The sequence below is a fragment of the Capricornis sumatraensis genome, chromosome 23, assembly GCF_032405125.1.
Source record: "Capricornis sumatraensis isolate serow.1 chromosome 23, serow.2, whole genome shotgun sequence".
Classification (NCBI taxonomy): Eukaryota; Metazoa; Chordata; class Mammalia; order Artiodactyla; family Bovidae; genus Capricornis; species Capricornis sumatraensis.
This window is the reverse complement of record NC_091091.1, coordinates 752507-771826: the sequence shown is the minus strand read 5'-3', so window position 1 is coordinate 771826 and position 19320 is coordinate 752507. Positions and strand designations below refer to the sequence as shown.

Sequence of the window (19320 nt, the reverse complement as noted above, 5' to 3'; positions counted from 1 at the left end):
GCAGGAACAACAACAGCAAAAAAGTGATGGGATAGATTATAGTGAAACAAGATTATCAAGACAGAGAGGTCTGAGTCACTGAAAATTAAAAACACCGTGGCTTACCTCCAGGGTCAGTGGTGACCAAAATCATTAAATCGAAGAGCCATTTTCAGGAAAGTAGTTTCATCTCTAGGGCTCTCAAGAACCATCTCACTTCCCACTCTGCAGTCACATTCAGAGAAGGTAAGTCTAGGTCAAATAGTGCAGAGGGTCTAAATTTGCTATACTATAAATGGGTGCAAGAACCATCACTTTGCTTTATTTTTCTAAATCTAACAAAATTTGTCTCTAAGCCCCATTTCCCCAAAAGATGGTGTTGTAAAACTTCTTTAGCTTATCCCCTGCCCAGGAGCTTACAAGCATCTCAAGAAAGGACAAAGCCCAGAAAACTTGAGGAAGACCTTAGAGTTTCAGTCCATCACTGAGATGTTCATATGATGGTAATTACCCAGGCTGACATGGTTCACTCCAAGGCAGAAGCTCTTTCTCGAAGCTTCGTTGAGGGACTTGTCTGGTGGTCCAGTGGCTAAGACTCTGTGCTCCCAATGCAGGGGGCCTGGGTTCAATCCCTGGTCAATGAACTAGATCCTACATGCTGCAACTAAGAGTTCACATTGCTGCAGCTGAGACCCAGCACAACCAAATAAATAAATATTTTTTAAAAAAGCTTTATTGATTCCCAAGGGAGAGCAATTCATGTTCACTTTCCCAGCAGCTGCATGCCATCCAAGAGACCTCTTACCACTGCTCTGGGACCCCCACGGAGTGGGATGCAGGGCCCTGCCACTTCTCAAGCCTGTTACCACTATCATCTCAGATCTGGCCAAATTTGCCTCCTCAAGTACCCAGGCCTCAGGAAATGTTTCTTCCTGCTTTATCCTCCTTCAATAATATAATCTCCCAAATGAAGGCCTGGATGGGACAGTGTTCCAGGAGCTTGGCAACTTATCTCTTATTCCAAGAAATATAAATTCTATTCTTATAAGAGTATTTTTCAGTCTTTTAAGGAAGTTAATGATACAATAAAAATGATCCTAAACAAAACAGGATTGTTCTGACATATTCTCTCATGTTTCTTTTTCTATAGCTTATATGCCATTTTAATGCATCTCATGAAGTTCATTGAAAATTAATATTTAACTCCTTTCTATTGAAGCTTAAGAGACCACTGATCTGGGTACAGATGAGCTGCATGAAAGAAGGATAAATTTAAAGTTAATTGGCAGACTATTTCTACCAATATGGGTGAATTCATATACACAGAGGAATGTTGAGGACTTCAAAAAAATCATTCTTTTTTTAGTGATTCTGCACACTCCTCTCTGTATGTGTAATTATTTATTATTTTGCTAATTATAAAAGTAATATATGCTGAAAGAACAAAACTTGGAAAATGCCAAAATATACAAGTTGAATAAAATTCTGAAGAGTGTCAGTATAAACATTCTGGTGTGTATCTTTTAGTCCTTTTTCTTACATAAGACGTTTTAAAGTTTTTTTAATCATAAAATACATACGCACATTTTTTAAAGTCAAATGAGGTGTTATAAGTTAAATGCTGAAAGATAGCCCTAAACGTTCTTATCCAATTCCCAACACTAGAGGCAATGTCTTTCAACTTCTTAGGTATTTTTAGCTTCTTTAGTTCTATTTTATTATTATGGCCATATATGTCAAGAGTATGATTATTCTATTCATTTTTTATTTTCAATCATGGGTATTTTCTACTGATTTCCGCCAAGGAAGATGAAGATTTAGCTCTCTGGACTCCCCATGTCTTGTTCCCCTTTACAAGCATGTACAAACTCTCACAGATGAGTATACTATGATCGTATAATTTGGTTGTATATCTTCTTTTCTTGTGTTTTAGTTTTCTTGGAATTGACAATTGCCTTACTCTTTGTTTGCATAGTCTTCCATTTACTTATTCATGTATTAATTCATCGCCCTAGATCTCAGTCAGAGTTGTCAAACTCCTTTCAATAGTTTCAAACATTCCAGGACATTTTTTTTTTAAGCTTGTCTATTACACACATTTGTAGTAGGGTTTTTAAAAATTAGTCAACGTTTATTTTTTGTTGTGCTGGGTCTTTGCTGCTGCACGTGGACTTCCTCTAGTTGCAGTGGGTGGGGAGCTACTCTTTATTGTGGTGCCTGGGCTTCTCACTGTGCTGGCTTCTGTTGCAGAGTACAGGCTCTAGGTACCTGGGCTTCGGTAGTTGCCGCTGGCAGGCTCAGGAGTAGTGGCGCCCGGGCTGAGTTGCTCCGGCATGTGGAATCTTCCCAGTTGGAGATCGAACCCGCATGCCCGCTGTTGACAGGAGGATTGTTATCCCCTGCACCCCTAGGGAAGCCTTCCAGGACTTCTTTAACTTGGCTTTCCCCCAGGGAGTCCTTAGGGTTACTGTTCCCTTCATCTCAATAACTTCCCTTCTCCTTTCTCCTGTATTAAAATCCTGTTTACTAGAACCCTTATCTTTTATCTTATTTGCTCTTTTAAAATTTTATATCTTTATTTATTGGCTGTGCTGTGTGGACGCCACAGGATCTTAGTTCTCCAACCAGGAATTGAACCCAGACCACAACAGTGAAAGCGCCAAGTCCTATCCATAGGACTACCAGGGAATTTCAAGGAATATATCACTTCGTGATTTTTAAAGACATATGCCTTTTCATAGTAGAATTTTTTTTTAAGTGGTAAAAACAACATGTTATTAACAAACCCAAATACCTTTAGTTTGTCTGTAATAAGAGGTGAAAAGCATATAAACTTAAACATGTGTTTGGCAATTAATATTTCACTATTTTATTTGGAAATGAACTAGATATCAATGAATATCATTTAAAGTTAATGTTACAAAAAGATTTTGAAAACTATTTTTAAGCAGACACATTTTATGAATGATACCTGCAAAATTCATTTACGAACATTTCTACCACTTATATCTATTTAATTCATGTGTACTTAACAATTATGCTTGAGTCGCCATGAAAATTTAATGATATTAAAAATTAACCATCATTTTATGTTATTTTTCTTGTTGACAAACTAGGCAAGTAGCAAAACTTACAGAAGTAAAGAATCTAATAATTTAAAGATGACTTTTTTCTCTACCATATTGACATACATTAAGGAAATAATTTCTATTGTAAATTTAGTTCTTGAGTAGAATTTATAATTTTATAATTTCAAGCATAAAGTAGAGACAACATAAACTTATTTGACTAGTCTTAGTTTAAATAAGTGCTTGTATTGTCTTTAAGCCAGTTAAATAGAGGTCTTTCACAAGTTTTTACAAATACTATCCAGAGGAATAAAAATATCACACATACATAACATACATACATAGATATACATGGATATATAGATAGAGACTGATGCAAACTGTGATCTCATAGCTTTCATTTAAAAATTTTAGCCACATATCCAGTACAGTAGTACAAAAACTTTCTAGCTTATAGAAGACCTAAATGGGATTTTTGGCAGATAGAACAAGTTAAATTTACCCACTCAGGTGGCTAAAGCCTTTTGCCAATATTTGTGGAAAAGACTATTAAGAATTTTACTTGTCTTGAATGAATAATCTTGTGGAGGCTATGGACAAAATTTGGGGCAAGGGAGCTTATGAAAATATCAAACGGTTTGTTTTCTTAAAAAACTATCTCTCATATTTGTTTGTTTCCGGTCCTGTAATTGCTTCAGCAATATGTGAACCATGAACTTCCAGATGTTCAAGCTGGTTTTAGAAAAGGCAGAGGAACCAGAGATCAAATTGCCAACATCTGCTGGATCATGGAAAAAGCAAGAGAGTTCCAGAAAAACATCTATTTGTGCTTTATTGACTATGCCAAAGCCTTTGACTGTGTGGATCACAATAAACTGTGGAGAATTCTTCAAGAGATGGGCATACCAGACCACCTAACCTGCCTCTTGAGAAACCTGTGTGCAGGTCAGGAAGCAACAGTTAGAACTGGACAGGGAACAACAGACTGGTTCTAAATAGGAAAAAGAAGTACATCAAGGCTGTATATTGTCACCCTGCTTATTTAACTTATATGCAGAGCACATCATGAGAAACGCTGGGCTGGAGGAAGCACAAGCTGGAATCAAGATTGCCGGGAGAAATATCAATAACATCAGATATGCAGAAGAAACCACCCTTATGGCAGAAAGTGAAGAACTAAAGAGTCTCTTGAGGAAAGTGAAAGAGGAGAGTGAAAAAGTTTTCTTAAAGCTCAACATTCAGAAAACGAAGATCATGGCATCTGGTCCCATCGCTTCATGGCAAATAGACGGGGAAACAGTGGAAACCGTGGCTGATTTTATTTTTCTGGGCTCCAAAATCACTGCAGATGGTGACTGCAGCCATGAAATTAAAAGATGCTTACTCCTTGGAAAGAAAGTTATGACCAACCTAGACAGCATATTCAAAAGCAGAGACATTACTTTGCCAACAAAGATCTGTCTAGTCAAGGCTATGGTTTTTCAGTGGTCATGTATGGATGTGATTGTTGGACTGTGAAGAAGGCTGAGTGCTGAAGAATTGATGCTTTTGAACTGTGGTGCTGGAGAAGACTCTTGAGAGTCCCTTGGACTGCAAGGAGATCCAAGCAGTCCATCCTAAAGGAGGTCAGTCCTGAGTGTTCATTGGAAAGACTGATGTTGAGGCTGAAACTCCAATACTTTGGCCACCTGATGCGAAGAGCTGACTCATTTGAAAAGACCCTGATGCTGGGAGGGATTGGGGGCAGGAGGAGAAGGGGACAACAGAGGATGAGATGGTTGGATGGCATCACCAACTCAATGGACATGGGTTTGGGTGGACTCCGGGAGTTGGTGATGGACAGGGAGGCCTGGAGTGCTGTGGTTCATGGGGCGGCAGAGTCAGACACAACTGAGTAACTGAATTGAACTGAATTGCTTTAGCAACAAGGATCTCTTTGGGTGCTTACATTTCAAAGATACAGTAAGATCAATATTTCCAAGGGTCAGAGAAGGGACTGTAGGTCTTATATGAGATGGAACTCAAGGGTATATTTGCCCTTTTCAGAAACCTAAGATCATCATTATTACATTTTTCCTTTGTTTAACAGGAGGATAGGATAACTCAACAATGTTGACATTTTTTTGGTAGTGCAGGCCCAAAATATGGGATGTCTGGACCTGGTGGGGTTGGCTTTACAAAGTAAAGGACAATAAATCAAACCTTCATGTGCCTTTTCTGGACCTTTGTCAAAGCTATTTCCTGGCTATCAATATTTCTGTAAGTTTTATACCTGCTTGAGTGCCAGCTGTAGCTCTTGACAGTCCTCTGATGTTCCCCTCCTAACCTTGTTGAGAAAGTTAAGGAAGTGTTTTGTTTTTCTTTCACACAGTCGCTCAGTCATGTCTGACTTTGCAATCCTGTGGACTGTAACCCACGAGGCTCCTCTTGTGTCCATGGGATTTTCCAGGCATAAATACTGGAGTGAGTAGCCATTTCCTTCTCTAAGGGATCTTCCTGACCCAGGGTCCCCCTCATTGGCAGGCAGATTTTTTACCATTGAGCCATCAGGAAAACCCTGTACCTTCTGTATCTATTTCTATCTTTTCTCTCTTTCTTTCCTTTTTTTTTTTTTTTTTCTCAATTTGATCTTCCCATTGGTACCTGTAGGACACTTGTTTAAGATGAGAGCTATCTTAAAAGTCCTTTTAGGTGTAAAAGTTCAAGTCTTCAATAGATCTATTCCAACTGTGAGTCTGAGCCAGTGAGCCTTTTTCATGGCTTAAAACCAATATTAGGGCTTACAAGAGCTTAAAACCAATATTAGAGCTTATACTATTAGGACGCAAGAGCTGTCCCTTAAGAAACGTAGGCCTCTCAAGATGCAGAGCCACTCCAGAGAAAGCCTAAGAAACAAAGACCTTCCTTGTCTCAGGTGACAAAGAAAGCTCTATGTCCTGCAAAGTGGGACACCTTACATAACTGACCTCCTAACCTATGCTACCAGAAAGGTGATACTGAGAGGAGAATTTTTCCTTCACAAACCAGGCAGCAAAGGTAGAGGCCCTAAAGGCCTCTTATGACCTGAGACACTTCATTAAGACAAATTTCCCTGACAGCCAGCATGGTTGGACAAAGAGAATATTGCCTGTCCCTTCATGTCTTCGGCTGCTACCTGGCTGGCTGGCTAACTGCTGATGCAAGCCTGACAACCTGCACCCCGCCAACCCCACAAAGGGAGTATTCTCACTGGTGACAAAGCCAAGTTCTCAGAAGAGAAAACAAAACAAATGGAGATTCTCATCTTATGGTTTTTCGTCCTTATGACAGACGACAAAGGAAAACGTAACTCTTCCTGCGAGGCTAAGAGTCAGTAACCATAGGGGCTGATTAACAAAAACAGATTCACGAGAATCACAATTCAAGGTCTGTTTTCACAAGTGTTTTTCTTCTGCCACTGTGAATTTGGAAAGGAAGGGAAAAGGAGAAAGTTTTATCCTCCTCTCTTGTCTGTGCACTACAGAGAAAGAGCTGGGAGACTGACATGGTAAGAATCTGTACCTTCTGCTGGTCTGCTGTCTGTTATCCCATATTTCAATTGCAGTCGCCAGGGAGAATGGAGTGTTCTAGCCTTTCACGGTCCCATCCTCCTCACCAGAAACTGTACAGGGGGAAATGTTTGTTTCCTTTCACTATTTTAGGTTTTTGGCTGGGACTCTGTAACAAAAAGACAGCTTAACAAGAGAAAAGGAAATGAGTATATTAACATGTACATCTCATATATACTTATGAGAAATGAAAGTGGTGAGTAACTCAAAGAGGTGTCTAGGACTTGGACTTACAGATCATCTTAACCAAAGAACAATATATTTTTAGGGGAACTAAAGACAGAGGCAAAGAGTACTGGGCTTCCAAGGGCAGCAAATAGTGGTACAATAAATACATCAGAAACTAATGGAAAATAATAGCTAGTCAGTATAGGTTGTTTTCCAGAGTCCTCTAGTCCTGACTTGGGCCTAATATGTGTCTAGGGATGTTGATGATTAATTCTTGCACACATTTATGTGCTGCTTTCAGGAAAATAGGGGGAGAACAGAGAACTTTTCTTGGATCTTCTTCTTCTGCATTGCCTTCAGCTCAAAATTTTTCTTGTGTCAAAGGGGAAGATTCTTGGGGTGGCATATTCTGTTTTTTTGGGTTTTTTTTGCTGTAAAATTCCCTTGCTTTACAATGACTCTTTATGCTCTAACATGAAAACGTGAAGTAAGGCTTTGTCAGAAAGGAATTCAGTTCAGTTCAATTCAGTTGCTCAGTCATGTCCGACTCTTCGCGACACCATGAATCGCACTCCAGGGCTCCTTGTCCATCACCAACTCCCAGAGTTCACTCAAACTCATGTCCATCGAGTCAGTGATGCCATCCAGCCATCTCATCCTCTGTCGTCCCCTTCTCCTCCTGCTCCCAATCCCTCCCAGCATCAGAGTCTTTTCCAATGAGTCAACTCTTCTCATGAGGTGGCCAAAGTACTGGAGTTTCAGCTTTAGCATCATTCCTTCCAAAGAACACCCAGGGCTGATCTCCTTTAGAGTGAACTGGTTGGATCTCCTTGAAGTCCAAGGGACTCTCAAAAGTCTTCTCCAACACCACAGTTCAAAAGCATCAATTCTTCAGTGCTCAGCTTTCTTCACAGTCCAACTCTCACATCCATACATGACCACTGGAAAAACCATAGCCTTGACTAGATGGACTTTTGTTGGCAAAGTAATGTCTCTGCTTTTGAATATGCTATGTTGGTTGGTCATAACTTTTCTTCCAAGGAGTAAGCATCTTTTAATATCATGGCTGCAGTCACCATCTGCAGTGATTTTGGGGCCCCAAAAATAAATTCTGACACTGTTTCCACTGTTTCCCCATCCATTTGCCATGAAGTGATGGGACTGGATGCCATGATCTTCATTTTCTGAATGTTGAACTTTAAGCCAACTTTTTCACTCTCCTCTTTTACTTACATCAAGAGGCTTTTTCGTTCCTCTTCACTTTCTGCCATAAGGGTGGTGTTATCTGCATATCTGAGGTTATTGATATTTCTCCCGGCAATCTTGATTCCAGCTTGTGCTTCCTCCAGCCCAGCGTTTCTCATGATGTGCTCTGCATATAAATTAAATAAGCAGGGTGACAATATACAGCCTTGACATACTCCTTTTCCTATTTGGAGCCAGTCTGTTGTTCCCTGTCCAGTTCTAACTGTTGCTTCCTGACCTGCACACAGGTTTCTCAAGAGGCAGGTTAGGTGGTCTGGTATGCCCATCTCTTGAAGAATTCTCCACAGTTTGTTGTGATCCACACAGTCAAAGGCTTTGGCATAGTCAATAAAGCAGAACTAGATGTTTTTCTGGAACTCTCTTGCTTTTTCCATGATCCAGTGGATGTTGGCAATTTGATCTCTGGTTCCTCTGCCTTTTCTAAAACCAGCTTGAACATCTGGAAGTTCACAGTTCATGGAGTTAAGAATGTTATTTGCACGAGGCTTACTTCTAATAGCGAAACATTGATTTATAAATTAAGAATTTACAAGAGTAACCAAGAAGTTAGGAATGGAATTTGGCCGAACAACATAGTGTTGTACTATATACCTATCTGAACAACAGGCAATGTTCTTTTGTGGAAAGTGTATATAAAATAATCTTAAAGGAAAAAGATGAAGGCAACATACAGAAGGCACATAAAGCAACTTAATGAAGAAAAATGTAATGAAAGATTGGAATTCATTTTCAGTTGAGTCAAATGTTCATTCAGGTTTTTTTTATACTTGCTCAAATTCATAATAAAATAGGAAAAAGTTCTGCTTTTGGCAATAGTGCTAATCCCAATTAGTCCTGAGCAATGTCTTTAAGTAATGTCATTTCACTATTTTCTTGCAGATTAATTCTTAGGACGTCAGAATGTCCCTCTTCAAACATAAGAAAGAAAAATTTAAAGTTAGTGAACCAATCAACATTTCCTGTTTTCCACGTCTCAGAGGGTGGAGCTCCCAAACCAGTCGCATAAGAAGGAAGTGAAAAGATGTTAAAAAGCAGGGCCAGCTCCCCTGGTCAGCCTGGAGGTCTGGCTTCTCAGTCAACATGAAGGCTCTCCTTATTCTGGGGCTTCTCCTCCTTTCGGTCGCTGTCCAAGGCAAGGTCTTTGAGAGATGTGAGCTTGCCAGAACTCTGAAAAGATTTGGAATGGATGGCTTTAGGGGAATCAGCCTGGCAAACTGTAAGTTAACTCTTTCATCCTTTCAAATAGTTAGCTAGGTGTAGAACAGATACTAATAGAGGATGAACCAAAAGAAAGGGTCTTTGAGTGAATGTTTTTTTCTTTCTTGGAGGGTTTACACACTTCAGTTCAGTTCAGTTCAGTCGCTCAGTCGTGTCCGACTCTGCGACCTCATGAACCACAGCACACCAGGCCTCCCTGTCCATCACCAACTTCCGGAGTCCACCCAAACCCATGTCCACTGAGTTGGTGATGCCATCCAAGCATCTCATCCTCTGTCGTCCCCTTCTCCTCCTGCCTTCAATCTTTCCCAGCATCAGGGTCTTTTCCAATGAGCCAACTCTTCACATCAGGTGGCCAAAAGATTGGAGTTTCAGCTTCAGCATCAGTCCTTCCAAAGAACACCCAGGACTGATCTCTTTTAGGATGGACTGGTTGGATCTCCTTGCACTCCAAGGGACTCTCAAGAGTCTTCTCCAACACCACAGTTCAAAAGCTTATACACTTACAATGGTTAAAAGTATCCACTTGTTCTTTTAGAATCAGATGTGCCAGGTGAAGGAATGAGGCATGGTGGGTCAAATTCTACATCATTCTAAGCATGCAAGGTTCCCATGTACTCCTCTAGTGCTACTAAATTTGACAACTGGCGCATGTAGACTGACTATAAGATACATTTTAGCACCTGGAACATGTCTGTCAAGCCCTTGTTGTTTGACTCTAGCCATTTCTAATTTGGATCTTGGGTTCTGAATAAGGCAGTATTTTTCTCATTTTTAATCCCCCTAACATGATGTTGCACTTTTAACATCAAGGTTTTTTAAAAATTCCATTGAACTCTTAAAACAGGGACAGTAGAACTATCTCCCCTCAATCAATATCTATATAAGGATCCCTGAAATGCAGCATGAAATGACATTTTATTATTCTGACTCTAGTTCATTAATTATTTTTCATTTTCTTCCACAGAATTTAAGATGTGCCATAAGGAAAATTTCCTTTGTATTTTAGTCCATATTTGTCAATGTCATCACTGTAGTTTTCGTACTGAATTCAGACATTTCTCCTCCATAAATATTTTTGAATGAGTTAGCCAATTGCTAGATGGATGGATGGATGACCCAGCCTTTCCTATTCTATGATTCTTGCCTGCATTATAATTTGATACCCAAATTCGCCTTTGGTATCATAAATTTTCTTTCTCCCAGAAAATCCTTATTTTTTTCTGATAAAAAGCATTTTTCCATTAACATATGCATCTGCTGCTAATGACCAAACCCAGTCAACAACTCTGTTGATTTTTCTGTTCTAGGCTTAATCCTACCTGGGTGTTAGTAGTAAGGAAAGTGTAATAGCAATGGAAGATATTTTTAAAAATATGTTATCTTTTTCATTTGTATTACCAAATCATTTGCTAATAAAAGAATTTTCTGAAGGGACCTTTAACACCAAAGTGTTAAAACACTTTACAAGTAAAATGCATCTTTATACTTGTAAAGTAAGTCGTTAGTAAAATAGAACTAGTTAAGTAGAACTGATTATGCTATGAACTGTAAGTCACATGATTCACTCTTTATTACTCAAAATATGTTTTTTTCAGGGATGTGTTTGGCCAGATGGGAAAGCAGTTATAACACACAAGCTACAAACTACAATAGAGGAGACAGAAGCACTGATTATGGGATATTTCAAATCAATAGCCACTGGTGGTGTAATGATGGCAAAACCCCAGGAGCAGTTAATGCCTGTCATATACCCTGCAGCGGTAAGACAAGATAATGTGGAGTGATGGCACAGGACTCACCTGGTTATGCCTATTGAGTTATCCAAAAAGTTCGTTCAGGTTTTTCCATAAACATCTTATGGGGAAATTGGAACAATCCTATAGGTCAAGATTCAATAGAAATAAAAAAATCTTGAAGGGTTCATCAGGGACCTATAAAAACTCCATTTTAATATCTAGAAACTCTATTCTCCTCCTCCTAATTTCTTCAGTTTCTAATCATAAAAGTTTGCTGTTTGCTAACATACAGGAGTTGCTGGAATGACCTATCACTTTATCATAACTGGACATATTGATACTTTGGAAAACAATGCCATTCCTTCTACTTTCCTTGTTTGGGGAGGATTAGCGATAATTTTGTTGGGTGGTCTGTTTTTAAAAATCTACCCTCCTTTATTGGAAAACAAAAGAATTACTAGTTAATCAAAGTGGAGGAATATACGTGGTATTTTTAAAAAATTGTTTTTACTTTTTATGATAAAATATTTTAAATATATGGACAATTAGAAACATTAGTATAATAAGCATCAATATGCTCATCACGTACTTTAACAGTTGTTAACATTTTGGCATATTTACTTATGTGTATATATATATATATATGTATATAAACTTCTTTTTGTTGAGTGATTTTAAGGTGAATTAGAAACATTATGACATTTCATTTATAAATTCTTTAGAACGAATCTCCAAAAACACAGCTCCTATATAAAAATTGTCATTCTAACAAGTTAATTTCTAAATTTGCTTAATTGAGGTGAAACAAGTATTCTATTGATTTCCTTTTAAAATAGAGAAAGCATGTGGAATCTTTAAAAAAAATTTTTTTAATTTATTTATTTTTTAATTGAAGGATAATTGCTTTACAGAATTTTGTTCTTTTTTGTCAAACCTCAGTGTGAATCAGCCATTGGTACACATATATCCCCTACATTTTTTTTGAACCTCCCAAAGCATGTAGAATCTTTAGTGCCTGAAATATTGGAGAAATATAGCAAAATTGATACTGCTAAATTTTTAAATATTACAAATCCTAATAGTGAAGATGAGTCTAAGAATATACTTTTGTATCCAGTTAATTTATTTAAAAAATTTTGTATTATGGAATAACCTGTTGTCATTGAATAAAAATTCTTACTACCCAGACATGTATGACCATAGAGAAATTTTGGTATCCACATGTTCTTTTGGAATACACAACAATCCCGGACATGAATGTAAAGCTATATTATACACATTTGTACCCACATAACAAAAGTGAAATTGTACTATAGTCACTGCTTTACAATTTTGTCTTTATTACACAAAATTATTTTTGTCAACAAATACCAATCCTTATTGTTTTTTAAAAATGAATAGATTTTCACAATATAAATGCTCTATAATGTATCAACCTAACTCTTACTGTTAAACATTTAGGCTAGTTCCATTTATGCCCTCTATTAATTGCTATGAAACAGTTTGTATACATGTCTTTCAGTACATCTCTTATTATTTCTTTAGAATCAATTTCCAGCGTTGAATTGCTGAGCAAAAACCTGCTAGACCAGTTTCTGCTTGTTTGTCTTTTTCTTTTTTTTCCAATAGTTCCTAGTAAAAAGAAAACCTTCTATCATGCTAATTAATAATTCCAGCGCTTCCAATGACTTTGGTAAATGAGAAACAGATGCCAAATGGGATGGAATGAAGAGTTTCCCCCAACATCAACAGATAAACAGACCCTTAAAAATTATTTTAGTTGTTCTTTCCTCAGCCTAACAGAATAAAGCTGACTGAGCCTAAACTTAACATTTCTATGAATGTTATTTTCACTTCTCACCACCTCTTTTTCAGCTTTGCTGCAAGATGACATCACTCAAGCTGTAGCATGTGCCAAGAGGGTTGTCAGTGATCCACAAGGCATTAGAGCATGGTATGTGGTTTTTTTTCCCCTTTCAGTTTATTGAGATGTAATTGACATAAAGCACTATGTAAGTTCAAGGTGTATAGCATAATGATTTGACTTACATCAGGAAACAGTATCACAATAAATTTAGTGAACATCCATTATCTCACATGGATACAAAATTAAAGAAATAAAAAAAATTTTGTGTGTGGTGAAAATTCTTAGGATTTACTCTCTTTTTAACACTTTTCATATATAAAATATAGCAGTGTTAATTATATTTATCATGCTTTATATTTGTTTTTGCTCTTTAGTCACTAAGTCCTGTCTGACTTTTGTGATCAATAAACTGTTACCTGCCAGGTTCCTCTGTCCATGGGATGATTCCAGGCAAGAATACTGAGGCAGGTTGCCCTTCCCTCCTCCAGGAGATCTTCCTAACCCAGGGACTGAATTTGTATCTCCTGCATTGCAGGCAAATTCTTTACTGCTGAGCCACCAGGGAAGCCCCATGCTGCACATTATATCCCTAGTATTTATTTATCTTATAACTGGAAGTTTGTAGTACCTTTGACTGCCTTCATCCAATTCCCCTTCCCTCACTCTACCTAACCACAAATTTGACCTCTTTTTCTAGGACTTTATTGCTTTGTTTGTTTGTGTTTGAAATATAATGGATGTACAACACTATGTTAGTTCCCATTACAGAGTGTGGTATGTGTTAAGTATTAAAGGAGAGAGCTGTTTTATCCTATTGTTATGAAAGAGGTGAGAGAATATTTCCAAAGAGCAAAGTATGGTACTGAGAACTGAAAATTGCAGCTTTGGATTCATGCTAAATGGTGTATAACATAGAAACAATCTACTTTAACGGATTCAAAATCTTATTCTTTTACTCCTCAATTTATTTTTGGGAATTTCTAGAGGTTTTAAGATTCTCCACCTTATACTAATTCCTTGTCATATCTTGACATTATTTTTGTCATTAAGTAAATATGGAATGCACTTTGCATTTGTGCTGTGAACTACACAGGACTCAACATTTGTACTCAGATGTTCTGTGCCCCAGCGAAGGTTTGGGGGAGATGTGAAGTCCTTGGTATACATATCTCCAGGTAATAAATAGCAATACTTGGATCTGTCTGTAGCTTTTATTTCATGTATTGATAAACTATGTTGTTTTCCCAAAGGACTTGAAATATATGTAATACAGTGAAGCTATGTTTCAACCTTATTACCATTTGTTTCATCTTTCTCTACAGGGTGGCATGGAGAAGTCATTGTCAAAACCAAGATCTCACCAGTTACATTCAGGGTTGTGGAGTGTAACGCTGGAGTTTTTACTTCAACCCATTTTGTCTCTTTTTCATATTCAGGAAGTAATAGTTGAGGGAAAGGTCATACTTTCAAACAAATAATGTTTTTTTTACAGAAGAAGGATCATGTGGTCTTTCTTTTAAGATACTTAATGTTTACTTCATGTATTTATTATTTGATATTAGGCCCACAGTGTATTTCAGTTTAATAGACCTAATGCTGGTGAATATTTGTCTAAAATCTTAATTATCAAATATATATCCAGAGCATTCAGTTCTTAAAGAAATAGCACAGACTTCATCTTGAATCATACAAGTACTCCCCAATATTCAACAAAAATATAGCAAAATAATATCTTTAAGCAAACTGATCTTAGGCAAGATCCCACCTGTGTAGTAGGCACGTAACACCGTCATCTGTTCAGTCATCTCCAAAAACAGTGAAAGATAATCACTCTTTGTTGGGCAATATAAAATGTTAAATGGAGCAGAATGCCAAATGACTAAGAATGAAGAAAGCCTGACTTAAGAATTTTGTTTTCATAAAGTGTGACCTTTGTTTTAAATGTTGTCTTAAAAATGTTGCATTTACACAGCTTTAAAAATAAGCTCAGAATTTATGTCAATCACTTTTAGCCCTTTTAAAGAACTCAATTGTGCATCTTGCTGTCATGAAGGATATAAAGATGGATTAGATGAGCTGTTGTTTTTTCTTAATGTTATAAGCTTAGTTTCATGCATTATGACAAATTCAGAGGCAGAAGAGTTTGTAAGTATTGAAATCATTGCTAGTTAATCACAGGTGTGAAATCATGAATGCTATAAAAAGTACATTTTCAGTAAAAGCTTTGCAATTTATACTTCGTCTTTCTTTGTTAAGTCATTTAGTGTCTCTGAAAAAATACATACATATATATTTGAGAAAAAGATTATCTGACACTTAGTATTTCCTACATCCTCACCTGTACCGAAACAGCTAGATTTTTTTCTGTGTGTATATTCTTTTGAATCATAGAATGCACATTCACATTAAGTAACATTTTTTTTCCTCAATGGATTTAATCATAAAGAGATAGGGTATATATCATCTTAAAAAGAAAGTTCTTACAAAACCCAAAAATAGCTAAATATTGCTGAAGAAAAATACATAAGCATGCTGACAGATCTCTATTTTTAAATTTTTTTAGCGGTGCTACTAGGTTTGTGGGATCTTAGTGCTCTGACCAGGGATTGAACCTGCATCCTCCACAGTGAAAGCTTGGAGCCCTAACCACTGGACCTCCAGGGAATTTCCCGCACACTAAATTCATAAACACAAATCTCAAATGGGCCCTCTAATCAGCCTGGTCATCTTAGTCACTTCTCTGAAATCCTGTGTTGGTGTCCCAATTCCTCAAAATGACTGTTACTATTTACTTCTTCTCTCATTTCAAAGTCCTGGCGCACACGCCAACCACTGGCCTTCCACACTCTGCCCGTGGTAGACCACCCAGCCTCACATTACACTGACAGAACAGAAGCAACTCATATAAAACCCTCCCCTCTTGGCCACCATAACAGAGCTCATGTCTTTCCGTGGGCTCACCCTCCCTTCCTTCCCCGTTATCACTGGGATGAAGGGCCTTGCTCCTGCCGATGGCAGTGTCTCCACATGCAGTCTTCATCACAGCCCTCTCCCTACTCCAGTTTAGGCTGAGGGTTTCCCGATCCTGAGTTTCTCCCTCTGCTGGATCATCCCCTTTACTGTAAGAACTGCCCTGGTAACCTTTCATCTTGCAAATAGCCCTCCAGGTACAACATCATTTTAGACTCCCTTGTACCGCAACTGAGGCTTCCCTGGTGGCTCAGACGGTAAAGCGCCTGCTGGCAATGCAGGAGACCTGGGTTTGATCCCTGGGTTGGGAAGATCCCCTGGAGAAATGACAACCCACTCCAGTACTCTTGCTTGGGAAATTCTGTGGACTGAGGAGCCTGGTAGGCTACGGTCCATGGGGTCGCAAAGAGTCGGACACGACTGAGCGACTTCACTTCACTTTACCGCAACTATCTTCCTGGTGGCTCAAGAACCCTGAAGCTTCTCCTCAGCAACTGTGGTGGTGGTGGTGGTTTAGTCGCTGAATCGTGTCCGACTCTTGCGGCCCCATGGACTGTAGCCTGCCAGGCTCCTCTATCTATGGGATTCTCCAGGCAAGAATACTGGAATGGGTTGCCATTTCCTCCTCCAGGGGATCTTCCCAACCCAGGGATCGAACCCAGGTCTCCCACATTGCAGGCAGACGCTTTAACCTCTGCACCACCAGGGAAGCGAGCATTATCTTATAAAGGAGGAAATAAAGGCCTAGCTTGGTTAAATAACTTGCCCAAGGTCACATAGACAGTAAGTGGTAACCATTAACTTGAACCTGGGTCTTCTTGAATTTATTGCCTGAGCTTGTAGCACTTTGAATGGAAACACATGATATGCTTTCTTTGTGATAAATGCTTGTGAAACTGAGGGTATTAATTACATTTTAGAATGACCAACAACAATATGTGAAACTTCTTTTACACATTTAATTATTACCATTGTTAGCACACAAAAATCTCCTACTTCTGTCCTGTGCTACTAAATCTAAAATAAAATTTCTTTTATCAGTAGTATGACTTTGCTGCAGCAGTGAGAATTCACAAACATTTATTCATCAAGAATTATTAAGGACTTTCAATAATACCTAGGTTTGAGGCATGAGAAATGTGATTATGAAAAATTGCTAATGTTTTCAGAACTTGTAAAATATCAGATAAAGTCTAAGATTTTAGCATTATACAAAGTACTGGTTAATTGTTAGTGGTTTGGAAAGACCAATATAAAAGTTTCTGGTCTTACTGCGCTGAGATTCACAGCCCTGATGTTTTCCACACTGACTGTCTGAATGATGGAGAAAACTCAGTCATGTATTCCATTTCCAGCTGGACAGAAAACAAAATGGAATGTCTGGACTACAAACTTTTAATTTTTTCTAAGGCAAATGTATAGGTGATGTTTATTGCCTAATTAGGAGAAAAGTGATAAAAGAGGGCAGGCTTAAGAATTAAGCAGCTAAGCTGTCAGTCCCCACATCAGACAAATGATCCTGTACCGCCTGTCAGTATTGTTAACAGAGACTGTTATTTTATTAATCCTTATGATCCAGGGATTCTTTTTTTCATGTTTCAGGGCACATCAGGTGAGAGACTGGATTTGTTAAGCTGGGTGGGTTTATCCTTCTTCTATGTGTTCGTTCAATTTTATGTTCATTTACTTATTGTACACATATGGCAATGGAAGGTGCTAAAGCAATCGTTGCTATTCTACAAAACAACAGGCACAGAAGCAGATGTCTTATTTCCGAGATTTTCCCCCCCAGGATTATTATGATTAAAGATCCTTTCCTCCCACCCCCTGGAGAGGACCAGGGGCTGCTTGCCAGAGGTTTCTTAATGACTTGGGAAAAGGCTCAAATATCTCACCCGCCATTATGATAATCCACCCCAGGGGCAAACCACACATGAATATTACAGATTTATTTTATTTTTGTATCCCTGGAAAGGTATTATTAAGCTCATTAGAATACAAAAAAATATATACAGTCAAATTTCAAAATTACATGGATGAAGGAAATCACCAAAGTGGCATCATACCATGTCTTGCACTTATATTAACTATATTGATTATAGTAACTATATTAATTATATTGTGTTAACAATATATTGAAGAGGCATAATACTGCAACTTATTTCAGATAAAATATTTGTATTGGCCAACCCCAATTTGTACCTTGAATGTGGGCTCTAGGAAAAGATTTAGTTCATGCTTAACAAGAGGTTAGCTTCTGTTTTCAGCCATGTGCTATTTGGGGAATTAAGCATCATGAATAATATAGGAAGTAAGAGGGATAGTCTAAAGATGGGATAGCAAATTTTATTTCGGAAAGAGAATTTAAGGTGTTTTATTTAAAGGAAAATTGCCTTCTTATAATGTAATAAGAAAGTTATATTTTCTTTCTTTCCTTTCTTCTTCTTTTTCTTTTTAACCATTTTTATCTTGGATATTTGATCTCTAAGATGAGATGACTGGAAAAGGCCATCAACCTTTTTGAAAGACTATTTCCCCCCACTCCCTAAAGGCCATTTGTCTCTTGGAGGCTTGGTCTGCATTACTTCCCAAGAGGCAAGCATTTGTCCTTGCACTAAATGCTGACATCTCCTGATAAGAGAGAAGCTGCAAAGGAGAGGAATTGAAGATCAATATGTTTATTTTGCTCTCAAGCACACTGATGTACCTTGGTGTATTGGGGAAGGGAATGGAGCTTGAGAGTGGGCCAATGGGGAGGGGTGAATATTTTGTGATGCGCTCTACCTGTGGGCTTATAAAGTTTACAGCTGCATTAAGAGAAGTATTACCATTAGCATGAACAGTAGAGTGGACTCAATTGAAAAAGCTTCTAGCCACTCACCTAGGGCTATATGCATTATTGCATTTACCCCCGCCCTGCCTTCAAGCTAATTGAAAATGTCAGTCCATTTCATCAAAGTTACACAACTGTCCATCCTTTTCCCTGGTACAGATATTCCAGGAGGAAGAAAATGGAATACACAGAGCAACAGAGCTCACGCAATAGCCCATGTGTCTTAGATTTAATAGCTGATCACTAGCTGGACTGAAGCCAAGAGGCAGTTCACAAATTTGCTGCACATTAGAATCACCTGGGGAACTCTACTTAGCTCTCTGTGCCCAGGCTCCTCCTAGACCTATTAAATCAAAATCTCTGGGGCTGGGACGCAGACACTAGTTTTGTTTTGTTTTGTTTTTAAGCTCTTTAGGTAATTCAAACAAAAGCAGCAAAGTTTGAGAACCAGTCCAATAGGGGGACAAACTTATTTCATGCAGATACAGTGAGAGCAATAAATATGTAAAAAGGACATTAATTCATATATCTATTCTTTATATCTCATTATACTGTTTGAGTTTCAAACATGCTTCCCCCCGCCCCACCCCCCACTGCAAAAAGCTTTTCTGTTTCCATTTGGTTC

At 38.1% G+C, this 19320-nt stretch overlaps 1 protein-coding gene across 5 annotated transcripts in view; it reads left to right on the top strand.

Moving 5' to 3' along the window:
- Positions 1 to 15082, top strand: part of LOC138070199 (lysozyme C, kidney isozyme-like) — a 55384-nt gene extending 40302 nt beyond the window's left edge. For 2 of the 5 annotated variants that reach the window (XM_068961345.1, XM_068961344.1), the window contains 4 exons: positions 8948 to 9284; positions 10885 to 11049; positions 12901 to 12979; positions 14215 to 15082. In XM_068961345.1, the coding sequence (XP_068817446.1) occupies positions 9149 to 9284; positions 10885 to 11049; positions 12901 to 12979; positions 14215 to 14281 (447 nt within the window). In that variant the 5' untranslated portion in view covers positions 8948 to 9148 and the 3' untranslated portion in view covers positions 14282 to 15082. Of the gene's footprint in view, positions 1 to 1164; positions 1288 to 4569; positions 4673 to 5449; positions 5511 to 8947; positions 9285 to 10884; positions 11050 to 12900; positions 12980 to 14214 lie in introns of those variants that run through there. The other 3 variants (XM_068961346.1, XM_068961348.1, XM_068961347.1) reach the window with 3 other exon arrangements.
- Positions 15083 to 19320: the final 4238 nt, after the last annotated feature.